Source organism: Nannospalax galili, unplaced genomic scaffold, assembly GCF_000622305.1.
Source record: "Nannospalax galili isolate Female #2095 unplaced genomic scaffold, S.galili_v1.0 scaffold10, whole genome shotgun sequence".
In the NCBI taxonomy this organism is placed as follows: Eukaryota; Metazoa; Chordata; class Mammalia; order Rodentia; family Spalacidae; genus Nannospalax; species Nannospalax galili.
Window position 1 is genome coordinate 6664255 of NW_008331140.1, and position 16184 is coordinate 6680438.

Here is a 16184-nt window from a genome sequence, read left to right on the forward strand (position 1 = left end):
TTATAGAGTTTATAATGAGTAAAAGATTATATAAGGGTAATAATTCATCTGTAAACCTAGAAATGTACAGCCAATTTTGAAAGAGATGTACCCTAGCTCAGAAAAATGTTATTGAATAGGTTAATGCTGTTGTAATGAAATGCTTCTTTTAATTAAAATAAATTAAAAAAAGAAAATGAACAGCTTTTTAAGTATATAGCCCCCCAAATAAAATAAAGGCTGTACTGTACATTATGTTACCACTTTTGCATCTGGAACAATGAAAAAACAGCTCTTCAGAAAGAACACCGCTTGTGCTTACTGATGCTGTCAATATTTATTTAAATTTGATAAGCATCCTCCACCGAAACTCTAATATGCTTCCTGATACTGAAAATCACTGCATTGAATTATTTTCCAATTTTGTGTCCTTCTATAGCTTTGCTATCATAGTAATTAGGTAATGCAGTGCCTGTTGAATCATCAAGGAAAGCTTAATTAATTAATATTCACTATGCTTTTAGTAATAAGTATAGCTAGAATATTAATTTAATCAGAAGATGAAATTTCCTGGTCTATCTAGGTAAATATTTTAGTGGTCAAAACTACCGATTAAATAAAAACAAAATTAAAAGAGAAATTTTGCAAAGATACAAATTGAAAAGTGATATATTGCTTATTTAGAGTATACATTTTAGGATTTAAATTGCTTTGTGAAAGAATATATTTAATTAAAAAAATTTTTTTTGGAGTTTTTTTTCTTGGTTGGTAGTCATTCTTTTAAGTAGCTATTTTTGACATGTAATATATGTTTTAGGATTGTTGTCCTCAAATTCAATGCCATCATCACATTGTCCAGCAACCACAGATCATCCACTCTACACATTGTCAGCAGTCCCATTCGAACCACAAAATCCAATGCATCACAGAAAATGATTCAACTTCTGCAAATATTGGACATGAACTGTGCCATGGTGAGCCAAGCCAGGTACACGAACAGGTAAGAACAATCATCTGATTGCTTATAAAATTGGATTAGATTCTGCAACATTTCTCACACCATCATTCAGTTACTCCCCATTAAAGTGTAATCAAAACATTGAGGAATTATGCCAGTGATATTCATGGTTTGCTAGCATTTTAAAAACATTTGTCCAGTCTCCTCTCAGAAGACAAAACCATTCAACTCCATTTGATACAATAAATATATGAAGTTATAATTTGATTAATGAATATCTAATTTCTAATTTACCAATAATTTTCAGTTAGAAATGAACCCAATAGTTGTTCAGCATCACATATTTTCGTGAAGCGTAATGTTCAGATGAAAAATGAATTGGAAATATTATTATCTAAGATGACTGTTAGTGATCACAATTCACAAGCTGCTAATTAGTTCCTGTATGTGCTCTTTGAGAATATATTTTTCTAATTCAAGTCACAATGAAATACTTTATTATGTATTACAACAAAATAGAAACCAAAAGTTAGTTGCTAGGGACAAACCTTCTGGGAAACAATTTTGATTGACTAATTTATGTTATGAAGACTTTGGAATCTTTTAAACATCTGCTATACAAGTGTAAACAGAAAAAAAAAGACTGTTAGATCTGATAAAATCTAAGTCTAATAATTGGAATAATGGAGAAGCAGACATCATTTTTACTTATTCCGATATCAAACTGATGTTTCTTATGAGAAGACAAAGGAATGAGAAAAGACAAGAAGTACCTTCCAACATAAAAATTTGGAATTTTTGTTTGTTTTCTGTTTTTTATATTCTTTTTTACTTTTTTTGAGTATTTCATACATGAATACTATATTTTCATCTTTTTCCCACATGTCCCCCTCTAATGCCACCCATAGCCCCCATTCCCTCTCAAATTTATGACCTCTTTATTATTTTTATATGTATATATGAGTGTATATTAAATAAATATGACATTATTTCTAAAGGCTGATACTTAAAAGTACACATTTTGACCATATTGGTTTAAAAATAACTAGAATGATTTAAAATTCATGTTTTTCAAATTTAAAAAAGGCTAAAATTATCTTTCCTATGAATGTCTGCATGAAATCATTGGCTTCTAGAATAATGGGGAGAATTTCTACCTTAAATGGATGAGTAATAGTAAAGATAACAATTTTACTAGTTTAAATCAATTGAAATTATCATTATAGGTCAACATTTTTTAAATACCATTAAATTTGTACACTTCAATTTAACTTTCAAATTTGCTTTATCTGGGTTTCCTCTAATAGAGGGAAGTGGGTAACACCTAAAATAGAATGCAAAGCAAAATGGTGTCATTTATCTTAGGAGGAACAAATAATACACTTTGAGAGCAGAAGAAAGAAGAAATGAATTTCAACTGGGAGATCAAGGGTTTGTTGAGGAAGTGGGAACTGAACAAACCTTTGGAAAAGGAGCAATAGTTCCACATGTGCTATTGAGGTAGTACATGGAGATAACATTAAAGGAAGAGCAAATCGTATGAGTCGAGTTAAATATTTAGAAAAGTACATTTTGGATTTCAATAACAATTAGTCATGATCTGGGGAGTTGGCTCAGTGGATAAACTCCTTGCCATGCACGCATGAGGGTCTGAGTTCAGACATCCCAGAACCCATGTAAAGCCAGGCCCTGCATCTGTAATCCCCGTGCTGCAATGGCAAGACAGAAAGCAGGCAGGAGAAACCCTGGAAACATACAGGCAAACTAGCGTGGCATACCAAGTGGAGAACAGTAAGAGATCCTTTCGAAAACAAGTTGGAATATGAGGCCTGACATCCGAGGTTGTCCTCTGAACTCCACGTGTACACAGAGTCAGACATGGATCACAGTCACACACACTCACACACATACACATTATACAATGTGTATGTGCACACACACAAAGAAAGGAAACCAAAGAGAGTAGTTAGTAGTTTGGTTTGTGTAGAATGGAAGCTACAAGATAAGGAAATACTGGGATGAAGTATTAACATGATTCCTTAATGCTGGGTCCTTAGGAGCTAAAGTGTTAAATTAAAACTTTGGACTATCTTTTATGGGTAATGGATAGTTTGTAAAAATTTTTAAATATTAAATGATAAAAATATTGCTTTAGAAGGGTAACTATAGCAGTCTTGTGCAAAGTAGACCACAATACTGTTTAATTTTCTTCTCACAATGATCAGATTAGGAAGATGCTATTCGTGCCTTCTTGTTCAGATTAGGGAACAAAAGTTGGAAGAGGTTAAGTTACATGCAGAGACTATAGAGCTAGAGTGTGGTAGATCCAAATTTCACAGAAAAGGTAAGAAGGTTCTGATACTAGAGAGGTATTGGTGATATAGTAGACCATGGAATCGCTTCAGGATAAAAAGATTTAAGTTCTAAATGACTTAAATGCACTGTTCATTTTAAGTTATCTTAATAATATAAAATATCTCTGCAACATTCTCCTTCATCAAACTTAGATAGTGATATTTACCTTGTTGAATTGACATAAAGACTAAAAGAAATATATGAGGAAAAATTTTCATAAACTATAAAGACATGAATAAATGTCATGAAGAAAGATCTGGGGAAAAATAAAACATAAATGAGAGTAATAATGGTAGGGTAGTATGCAGGAGAGTTATCAGAGATAGAAACAATATTTACTATAGGACTGAAACTTTTGGTCTGGAGCAAAAATATTGTTATAATATCCTTTCATTAAATCAGTTTCACTGGTAATATGTCTAACTATGTGATATCGTTATCTACTTAGAAATTAGTCATATATGAGTAGCTAATCTATCACTTTAAGCTTCACTGTTCATAGTGCAGTCTGAAATTCAATGTAGCTTTGTTAAAGTCTGCCATTTGAAGACTTTCTGAGGCTAGCAATTAGGTGTGGAGAATTCACATACAAAGGAGGGCCTTGGTGTTCATATGCCTCAGTTGTGAGACATAGTTGAAAGAATCTCTTTAAAGCATTAAAGCATGTAGGATCTTTTAAAACTATAGTTTGGCCCATTTTTTAAAAAGTTTCTGTTTGTAGTTGTAATTTGCATGAAGCATGGAAAAAGGAAAGGACACCAGATTTCAATTCAATTATCTGGGTTTATAAAATCTGATTCTGCTTTACTACTTGACATTCAGCAATTAACTGAATTAAACTTCAATTTCCACATATGTAACAGGGAAAGAATCATAATTCCATGTACAGTATATCCTACAAGAAGTGGAATAAATGATATAAAATATCCAAAGCACGTAGTTTACTACAACTAAGTAGTAGATCCTCAAGTGAGTTTTTAATCATTGAGCTCTTTTCTTCACCAATCTCAAACCCCAGATGTTTTAAAGCATCAATATTAGAAATTGGTTACTTTGTAAAACAATTTTTGGTGCCTATGGTCAAACTTGAATCTTTACACATCGTAAACATATATTCTACCCCTGAGCTATACCATTAGCCCCATAACGCTATTTTTAAAAATAAAAGTGATTTACCTGTTAAATAATTTATATTATTTTGTTGTGAGCTTAATTAACTAAAAATGCTTATCCAAAAGTGAAAGGCATTGATGTACTTGAAAATCAGTGCCCTCAATCCTGGCTTCACAATATTTTTCATGAAATTATTTTGTGTCCCCGTGGTTGTCCCTAGCAGCATTATTTTGGCTTCAAATTCCAAAGTATCTCTAGTCATGTATCCTTCCCTAGGGATGATATGATCATTTTTTTGCTGTTAATGAGGAACAGATAATTCCATGCAAGTTAGTGGTAGAGAAAAGCTCAGCTCAACTCATTTTAAAAGTTCTTATGGGACTGGAGAGATGATTCAGCAGTTAAGATCCCTGGCTCTTTTTGCAGAGGACCAGGGTTCAAATCCCAGCACCCACATGGCAGCTAGCAATCATCCATAACTCCAGTTCCAGGGGATCTGACGCCCTCTTCTGGCCTCCTTGGGCATTGTACGACAGAGGTGCACTTATATACATGCAGGCAACACACTCATACACATAAAATAAAAATAAAAATTTTTAAGTTATGTTATTGAAGAGTGTCTGGGGAGATGACTCAGTCAACAAAGTACTTGACTGCAGAATGAGGACCTGTGCTTGACTGTCCAGAAACCATATCAAAAAATGAGCCCAGCATGGTGGTGCACACCTTTAATCCCAGCACTCAGGAGGCAGAGGCAGGCAGATCTTTGTGAGTTCAAAGCCAGCCTAGTCTACATAGTGAGTTCCAGGACAGCTGGGGCTACAGGGAGACCCTGTCTCAAAAAAAAAAAAAAAAAAAAAGACCAAAACAAAAACAAAAAACTGGGTGCTGCAGCATGTGTTTATAATCCTGTCTCTGGGGAGGCAGGCACAGGAGGGTTTCTGGGGCTTGCTGGTCAACTAGTCTGGCCATATGGGTGAGCTCCAGGTGGAGTGAGAGACCTCGCCTCGAAAAACAAGGTGGAGAGCAATTGAGAAAGACAGCCAATATTCACTTCTGGCCTATGATCACACATATATACATACACACATAAATAGAAGTTTGTCCTGTTGGTATGGTTTATAAGAAAGACTGAAATAATTATTTATAACATATGTACAACTCTCTTCTGCTTGCCTTGACCTTCTAGGAAGCTTTTTGGGTCATAGGAAGATATAAAAAGAACAGTCCTATTCACATGGATAGAAATTTTGCTAATGGAAAGTTACTCTAACTAAGGATGTAATACCTTTAGAAATTTTATTTTTGTCAGCATCAATATAATACATGTCTTAGTGTTGTGTACGTTTTCTGGAAGGCCTTCAGGAAACTTGATATAGTAGTGTTTTTGGTTTCTTTTTTTTTTTAAACTGAAGCTTATTTCTTTTCTGATAGGGAGCAACTGAGAGAACATGACCTATCTACATTTGTGAAAGAGTATGAAAAAAATTCAAGATAATCAGGCACACAAAAAAAAATCAGTTAGTTTTGTTGGCTGGCTTAGGAAAGTAGCAAATCTCGAGATACATTTCAATAAAAAACTAAGTGAAATTTGATTATAAAACAAGGAAGAAAGAAGGTATTCTAAGCAGGGAGCAATGTGAATAAAGTCAAGAGGCAGGGAAGTCATGGTCCAGAGCAGTGAATTCTTCTATGGGCAAATCAAATAACATGTAGAAATATGGAAAGAGCTACTATATTTCTGGAGTATTTCAAGGTTTTGTATAGACTATTATCTATACAGATCTATATGAACTACTTACAAAATCTATGATGTGTAAACATACTGTATGATATTAACTTTACAGGTATACTTCACTACTTCATGCGTTCATATACGAGACTTTACACTATTTAGTAGGCAATTGTTTCCCTAAGGAAGCAATTCCATAGGGTGTATAGACACGATAATTAATGTTATGAAATATTTACCCAGAATTCTCAAAATATAAATTTTAAGTAGACCAAAGGTAGATATAGTAAGGAAAAACAAAAAGGAACTCCCGAGAGTAGGATGGGTCCCAATGAAGAAATTTCACTAAATATACATTTATTTATTTATTGTAAGTGCACCCATGTCATGCATTACCTGAAGAGGCCAAAAGAGGGTATTGGATTCCTTGGACCTGGAGTTACAGACAGTTGTCCATGTGGGTGCTGGGAACCCAACTCCAGTCCTCTTCAAAAGTAGTCAGTACTCTTAACTGCTGAGTCATTTCTCCAGTTTCAATATATATTTCCTAATAATACTATCATGAAAATATACTGTGTTTTATGTCCAATATTTTTTTGGCTGGACTGCATTTTATAAACTGATTTTCATATTACAGATGTACTTTGCTTTCTGGTTTTTCCATTTTCCTCAGTATGCATGGACTTTTAGGGTGTGCTTTCAGAGGACAGTTTGGAAAGGAAGCATCAGTGGGCAAATTTGAATTGCTAGTTGCATGCTTGTAATAAATGTGTTAGAATTCTTATTTCTAAGCACAATACTATGGTAGTGTAGAGTATAATCTAATTTATGATTCTTTGGGCTATGAGTCTTGAGATGACAGAAAAATGTCCATCAATATAGAAAAGATTAATAGAAAAGGATATATAGTCAATAAAATGTCTTATTTAGTACAATAGTCATAATAATTTCTGGCTTCAAATGTCTCTTAGGTATATGAAAAATTTTAACTTGATCTTGAGTGTCTTTCTTCCATGTCATATTGACTATATAGTCAGTCCAAATGAAAATGGAGGAAGTTGGACAAGAAATACATGTAGGACATTGGACTGAGTAGGTTTCCTTAGTCGAACTTTGAGATACACTAATAAAACAACTGTACTTTCACTGGAAATATGAAAAAAGGTGATAGTAATTTTTCTATAGTCAGTATAATTGAACTATTTTACATTTTCATTTCCCCATAGTACACAGTTGAGAAGGAAAAATGGTGGGCCAGAGAGACGACTCTGCAGTTAAGAGCATGTACTGCTCTTGCGGTTTTACTCTGATCTTCCATGTCTGATGACTCACAGCTACCACTAACTCGGGGGGATCTGGCGCCCTCTTCTGACCTCCACAGTCTCCTGAAAGCACATGCACAACCCCTCACACACACACTTCCACACAAATAAATATTAAAATCTTCTTTTAATAAAAAGAAATGATGGCCGGGCATAGAGGCCATCATTAGTCCAAGGCCTCCAAGTACTTAATTCAAGTATTCCATAGGCCAAGGCAGGCAGATCTGTGAGATTGAGGCCAGTCTGGTCTACATAGGGAGTTCCAGGCCAACTGGGGCTATAGGGAGACCCTGTCAAAAAAATCAAACAAACGAAAAAGAAATGATATTGGGAATTCCCAGATTTTTAAATATTTACTGTTTTACTTAAGCAACTTGATTCAAGAATTTAATGTCATTCAACTTTTATATTCACTACATCATTTGGAATTGTGTGAAATGAAGGTAAAACTATTTGAGTGTTGATTTTCTTTGAAATTCCTCTCATAATGAAAAATGTATACCTCAAAAAACATAAAACGTTGAATGGCTGTGATTCACATGCTGATTTTAATAGGTTACTTCACTCTAAAATTTCACATCAAAATATCAGTGAACTTAGATTAAAAACAATAGTGCTTATAGTTGTGTTTGGTATTTACTTCAGGTGATAATTGAGGATGATGGCCCTGAAAAATTAGATCCCAAATATTTTGGAGAGTTGCTTGCTGACCTGAGCCGTAAGAATACTGATCTATATCACTGCTTATTAGAACATTTGGAGCGAATTGGAGGAAGGTACGTAAATGTAATTTTTTGCCTTCGTGTTGCAGTTATCAAATACTTTAGTACATTCTTTTAATTTTCAAAATAGAGTTTAGGTTCACAGCAGAACTCTAGTAACTAATGAGGCAATGGGGTAATTTTATGGATAAACCTAAGCAAATGTTTCATTTAAGAATTGATGAAATTCAGTATAATGGCTTCACACCTGTCACCTCAGCCTTTAGGAAGTTGAGCCTAGAGGACAGCCTTGAGTTTGATGCCAGCATGGGCTACATAAGATCTGACTACTTGGTGTTAGGTAACAAGACTATGGCGGAATATTCACTACCTACATTCTTTGCTACTCAGCATTTTTGTAAAACATAATATATAGGTATATATGCTATGACACCATATATACTATTTTATATAACCTTTAAGTAAACTTTATATGGCAACTCTTTTTACTGCTGTCCCTATTTTTCAGCTTCCAACATCTACTATTCATAGAATTTCGAGAGCTCCAAGAGGGTCGTATCTTTGATGCTTATACAGGACTTAACAAATATCTGTTGACTAAATTTATGCCTTCTTTGCTGCTCTGCCTGCAGCATATCACTGTGAGCATGAAGCACCAGGATTTATTTAAATTGGTTCCATTGTAAATGTATGACTTTCTTCCTCATCCAGGCCTTGATCATTATACCTAATCAACTCATCCTGTTATCTAAACAACTAACTTTCCCCCTATTACTCAAACAAGTATTTCATATACTCAAGTTTTTTTGGACAAGTTCACCTCATGTCACCCACGAGGCAGGCACTGGTCTGTCTTATTTATATCATGAAATTTGAAAATTGACCTTACAAAATTTCAGATGAAGATCCAAGAGAAATATTACTAATTAACATCACATGAATACGAAGGGCTTGTGATGGACTCAAAAGTTTTTGAGTACTCATTCACCTATAAACTATAATTCATTTTTTTCTACAAAGTTCTCCCTATATCTTAATGGGGCCTAGATGGTCCTCTGTTATACATGAATTGTGCTTTGTGGATAATTCATTAATAAATGGGATAATATATACTTATAAGCATTATGTGAGCATTTGGAAAAAGACATATAGCATCAAAACAATCATGAGCTAGTTTCAGCCAATATGCCCTCATGAAGATTCTTTTTCAGTCTCTAGTTTGAGACTCATTAACCTGTTTGTAAAAATGGCAAAACCTAGGGTTATAACCCACAGTCTGAATATTTTTTCTTAGGAAAATTACTTAACTTTTCAATAATAGTTGTATAATATCAGGGAGGAGTTTAGAAACTACAGACAGAAGGACTTATCAGTTATTCACATTCTTATTATGAAAATGCTAGATGATTTATATTTGTCTTGCACTGATTAAATTTTGCTTTGGAACATTTCATGTTTATAGAAGCACAAAATGGAATAATCGTGTTTTGCATTGTCCAACATTTCAGAGTATAGGACCTTAGTAAATTACCCAGTAATATTTTATAGGATGCAATTCAGGTGTAATCCAAATTTATTGTCTTATACTGAGTAGAAGTGGTGGCCACTCCTGCAATACCATTTTGGAGGCAGAGAGGCAGAAGGATAATAGGTTAGAGACCAGCTTGTAGTTATAGGAAGACTCTGCCATACAAAAATGTAGAGAAAGTAACTGAGCAAAGTAAGAGAAACTTCCTTCTAATTAGTATACACACCATTATAAAGTCTCACAAAATTTTGTTCCTCAAGAGTTTCTATTTGTCAGAGGATGTCAGTTTCTTGTTTCTTTGTCTTTATAAGTCTTTCACCTCTCTCCACTTTTGCTTTTCCTTGTTACATTCCTTCATATCCAGGATGTGAGATGGCATGTGGGTTTTTGTTGTTGTTAGTGTTTTTGTTTTGTTTTTCTGTTTTTTTTTTCTGCCTAATGTAATTCCAGTCCCCATCCTTACTGCTGAATAAGATATAATCCACTCTGACTTCCAGCTTCTCGATCCACTCTTTGTTTCCAACATTTCCACTACCTCCTCCTCATTTTATCTTCACATTTGATCTTTCAAAATTGCAATACAACATTGAAAGGGATGAAGTTCAGAATTTTATAATTAAATAAAGTTGGCTTACAGAGATATTCTGATCACTTTTTTTTAAGATGGGGTCTTTCTTTAGAGCCCTGGTTGGCCTGGAATTTAATTCATATACCAGGCAGATTCAGATGTACAGCAATCCTCATGCCTATACCTTCTCAGTGCTGAGATTATAGGCATGTGCTACCACACCAGGCTCCTGACTACTTTTTTAAAATTCTAATATTAAACACTATTGTTCCTTCTTTGTTTTGGAGTTTTTATTAGTTGGTTTTATTTCCTTATCTATAGAAAGAAGAAAATAGTAACATGAATATTAAGTTAGATTAGAACTAAGAGAAAGGATTGATTTTTTGTAAATTTTTTATTGAATTTTTGAGTATGTCATATAGAACATCTTAATCTTCTTTATACCTCTTCCCCACTGGCACCCTCTAACAGTCCCCCTCCCTCTGCATTTCATGCATTCTGCCATTGTGTTCAGACCTATCAAGTCAAGTTAGTGTCCCCAGATGTCCCTCAGTGCAAGATCATTCACAGGGGTCTAGTCAGCGTATCTAGAGTCACTCCCTTTAAGAAAATCAGCTTTTCCTCATCCAGCAGCAATCAGCTGCCAATAGGTCTTTAACTGATATTGGGGCCTGCTGCTCATTTCCATACAACAAGGGTGTCAGCATGCACAAGAGCCATGCAAACTCAAGCAGACAATAATCCAGTATAGGATTAAATTTTCTGCTTTTTACTTTTTTATTTTATTATTTTTGGGAGTCATTTTTGAGACAGGCTCTCCCTGTAACCCCAGCTGTCCTGAAACTCACTATATAGATCAGGCTGGCCTCGAACTCACAGAGATCTGCCTGCCTCTGCCTCCAGAGTTCTGGGAGTAAAGGAATGAGCCACCACACCCAAATAGGATAAAATAATTTTAAGACAAAATCATGTGTTAGTAATACCATAATTCTTGTTAACACCAACGCAAGGCTTCTGAAACTCTGTTATTCAAATATGTACAATCAGTTATTTTAGTAAAACATTTTTAAAAGAGAAGATGTTTCATTTCTTCCCAAGGCTTCCCAAGTTTATTTGGCACAAGAAATGAAGTGCTACATACAAACAATGTAGACAATTCCTTATGCATTAGTCCACTCTACTTTGTATATTTTGTAGATGTAAGCAATATGCTACTCATTAGTAATTACATAAAAGGCAAAAGTAGGGGCTAATTAACTAAACTGTCTTACCTTAAAACATTCCTTCTGCCTTGCTGTCAGAACATGTGTAATTGTTTTTCTGTTTGTTTGAGAAGTAGGTTCACCATACGTTTATACTCCCATTCTTCTACCATGTTCAGAGGAAGCACGTATATAAAAATAAAAGCCTGTTGGTTGCCCTTGACAACACTGTAACTGTGTTCTTTCCAGTTTACATCATTCCCACAGGGCATATACCAGAGTAGTACAACCACTAAAATTCTGCAGTATTTGCCTTCTTAATTTGATTCCAAAAGCAGCCTCCCAGTCCCTCCACCCAAATTCTCCTTTTGTTGCTAGAAATTCTATTGTCCCACTAGAATTTTGATCATTTTTGCCTTGTCCTGTGTAGGTGCAAATGCCCTTCCAGTCTCATCACAGCCATTCGTAGTTTCATAGATTGAATGAGTTAGCTTCATCTTGAAAGTTTTCATTTTGATAAAAATGGAATGAGCAAGAACATTCAGTGTTCTTAACTGCTGAGCCACATTGCATGACACGAGTGCACTTACCTACATACAGGAAATACACACATACACATAAAAATATAAAAATAATAAAATATTTTTAAAGGAATGAGTAGCTTGGAAGCACTAACATAGAGGAGCTAGAGTCAAAACTGAAAGAGTGAAATAAAAGGAGAATAAATCAATAGAGAAAACTGGGATTGTTTTATTCTGTTGACCCAGGTAGCTTTTGCTGTCCAGTGCTTCTGCACACACCTACCCTCAAATGGACTGCTGATGATGGATGATGTACTAATTAATATTGCCTATTCTATTGTTTTACTTCAATGTTATTCATTTCTAGCAGATCAGCTAATTCTCCGGAGAATTATTTAAGTCAAACTAAAGAAAGTTCCATTTTAGATATTTCTTAAAACTTATGATTATTGATTGAACCAGCACAATTAGGATGTAGCAAATTATAAGTAAAACAGTAACACTTATATATTAGCAGTGAATAGAATTTTCTAACGTGTTTTTGTTGTTATTCTTGCAGCAAACAGGACTTTGAGTCTGCTGATACAGTAAGTACAAAAATAAGAAAAAGTAAAATGGAAAATACAGTAGCTTTTGATGCTAATGCTAATAATATTCTTTTGGTTTAGACCATTTGTTAGACTGGAACATAAATTAATGAAGGAAAATCATTCCCATTTTGCCTCTAACTAATAAAATAAAAATTATAATTGTACCAATATTTTATTACTATCACTTCAGGATTTAAGTTGTCTTTCTTAAAAGTGCATTTAAAATACAATTGATCACAAACCCTTTGTTTTAGAAAACGAAATCGACATAATAGCAGTAAATTTATTCTGATTTGCTTCCAAGCCTTATATGTGGCAGCAATTTGAAGTACAAAAAAACTTCAAGTATCAATTCATTACATATGTAATTTTTAAACAATTTTTTAACGTAATAAGAAATCAAGAAAAGAGCTGATTTCAATGCAATGGAAAGAACAATCCCCTCTTTTTGTATTAATTTCCATCTTTATTTCCAATATATTGGTAGTCTACACTCATTGCAACAATTCTGCAAGTTCTAAATTGCCTTTCCGAAACACTTTAATTTACCTTCTCTATATAGTTAGTCTAAACTTACAAATGTTGCTGTGGCAACATCACAATCTCTCAAAAGTCACTATTGCCCAAGTAAACATTCAATAAAATCCTATAATGCCTTTAATTTTATTTTAGAAAGTTAATAATTTAAAAATTCAGCTTCTAAAAACATCACATCTACCATGTAACAAAACAGTTTTTGAAAGATACACTGAGATCGTTGATTTTTTTTTGTATTTATTGTTATTATTACTGTTGTTGTTGTTCTTGTTATCTGTTTTTATAAAACAGGATCTGGTAGTATATTCTATCCTTCCCTTGATCTTGTTATGTAGCACATGCTAGCCTCAGCTCATGATCTAATTGCTTCAGCCTCCTGTGTGCTGGGATTATAGGAATGCACCACCACACCTTATCAAGACCACTTTGTTTTTACATTGCTCCCCAACCTTGGTAGAGGTTCAAAGCCAGGGACTTGTGAATACTATGCAAGCACTCAACCTCTTAGCTTTATCCCTAGCTATAAAGTGATCCTTTTATTTAATTTTTAAAAGACAGGGTCTCCCTGAAGCCCCAGCTGGCCTGGAACTCACTATGTAGACCAGGCTGGCCTTGATCACACAGAGACCCACCTGCCTCTGCCTCCAGAGTACTGGGATTAATGGCATGTGCCACCACACTAATCATGATTGTTTTTTCTCAAAATAGAAATGAAACATTTCACTAGTCGCCCAATTCTTTTCTCTAATGAGCCTTGGAATGCAGTGTTCTTTCCATCTCTATGTAATATAATTGAATGTTTAATAATGGGAGATGATAAAAGTATAAATGATATTTGAGAAAATATTCTTTGAAATATGAATTCATCTTTTACTATCCTCCCAATTTGCTTTATTGCGCCAAAACCTATGAACTATAGAACATAAGACTAAACTACTAATGTTTTCATTGTGTAACTTTTCTTATAGTCAGAAGAGATTGAATCATTGATTCCTAAAGGGTTGTCAGAGTTTACAAAACAGCAAATCCGTTATATTCTGCAGGTAAGATGGCATCAGGAGTGGGTATTTAAGACCAACGCTAACAAACTGCTTCCTATAATGACTCTTATATGAGAGAACAAAAAGTCTCAAATAAAAGTCATGTTTCATGGGAGTTGACTATATTTTAACTAGATAGGATTGCATTATAGTTTAGTCAGAACATCAAGTCTAATACCGAATGATTATCATTTAGGAAATAATTCTAGAAATATTCCCTGCTGTGAAATGTTCTCATTTACTCTTCCCTACTTTAGCACAATCTGACTCTATCCCATACTTTTGCCCTTCTCTTCCCCACTTCATCCTCTACTTCACCTGGCACCACTCCACTTGCTGGCAGTGAGAGATGGAAAAGCAGTGACTTGTGTTTGCTGTGTTATGTAATGGTAGAATTCATAGGAGCGGGAAATATTTCCATAATAAAGGTAGGACCACAAATCAACCTGGATCCTAAGCAAATATGGCTAAAAGAAGCACTCCTTAAGATAATAAATAACAAATGCTGGCTAGGATACAGAGAAAAAGGAACCCTTATATATATTTGCTGAGAAGGTAAATTAGTTTAGGCTTTATGGAAATCACTATGGATGTTCGTCAATAAATTAAAAATGAAACTACCATATGATTCAGCCGTACTACTCATAGATGTGTAACCAAAGAATTCAAGTCACCATACAGCAGAGATGCCTGATGATGCATGTTTATTGCTTCACTGCTCACAATAACCAAATGATGGAACCAAGCTATCTGTCCATTAACAGAAAAAAAAAAATAATGTCATTCTTTTCAGGAACTCATTATGCTAAGTAAAATTATTCAGACTTAAACAAATTTTCATGTTTTCTATCATATGTGAATTCTAGATTAAATATATATAATATATGAGATATGCACACACATATGGCAAGATCATAGAAGGAAACTGGGAAACGAGAGGGGGAGATAGGACAGGAGAGCACATTGGGGGATAAACATGGTCAAAGTAAATAATATTCTTGAATAAAAATGTCCTTATGAAACCCATCACTTCATACAATTAACATTTTTTTAAAAGTTGAGTGCATGTATTTGTAAGAAAGGATTCTAATGTATTCTAGTTTTACCTGGTGAAACTGATGCCTAAGTTTGATGTTTCTTCTTAGACTTTCGACTGATCATACAAGTATTTATCACAATGGTTTGGTAAATATTTTAGCATCACACTTTTAGTATAAAAAGGTGGTGGCATGGGGAGCACATGTGCTTCTCATAATCCAAATCTTGGAAATATCCTTTATTTTTCCTCTGGCAGTGAGATAGCCATCCAAAGTATACTGTAGATCCTTTTCTTTGCATACCCTTTAACGGGAATTTTCTCCTATTTCTCAATTCTTTGCTTGCTTTTGATTTACTTTTTCCTTTAGTTAGTTGTTCGACATATGAAATTAGATTACTGATTTGAAGCCATTCTTATATTGCAATTTAATATATACATTTTCTTCTTAGCATGGTTTTAGCAGTATCCTACAAAAACTTATTTTGCTACTTTCTTTCAGGTCTATGTATATTTATTTCTGTTTAGCATTATTTCATTCATGGAGCTTTAAAACTTAGAAATTTCCCCATTTTCTTTGTTATTGATTTCTGGTTTGATTCAGTTGTGATCAGAGAATACATATTTTGTCTGAGATTAAATATTTAATGTGGTTAATTTTTTTAATGAACAAAGATATAGTAAATCTAAACATTTCTTTATATGTTACATGGGCACAGAAAAATAAAGTGTATTCTACTGTTTGGTGGAATTTTCTGTAAGAACAATCAGATTCCTTAGGTGGATGTGATGTTGAGTTCTAGACTCTTACTTGGTTTATGTGAACTACTTCTAGTGATTCCCAAGAGAGATAAGTATATGTTTTCAATTATGATGATGATTATGTTTCTTTTCCTTTCTTCTTTCTTTCTTTCTTTCTTTCTTTCTTTCTTTCTTTCTTTCTTTATTTAAATAACAGCTATCACAAACTCCCTACAAAAT

The 16184-nt window shown here is 34.0% G+C and overlaps 1 protein-coding gene across 1 annotated transcript in view; it reads left to right on the forward strand.

Moving 5' to 3' along the window:
- The window catches only part of Pof1b (POF1B actin binding protein), a 79934-nt gene that overhangs the window by 30372 nt on the left and 33378 nt on the right, over positions 1 to 16184 (forward strand). The window contains exons 6-9 of the mRNA XM_008822888.1: positions 797 to 979; positions 8105 to 8235; positions 12560 to 12587; positions 14096 to 14170. Of these exons, the coding sequence (XP_008821110.1) occupies positions 797 to 979; positions 8105 to 8235; positions 12560 to 12587; positions 14096 to 14170 (417 nt within the window). The remainder of the gene's footprint in view (positions 1 to 796; positions 980 to 8104; positions 8236 to 12559; positions 12588 to 14095; positions 14171 to 16184) is intronic.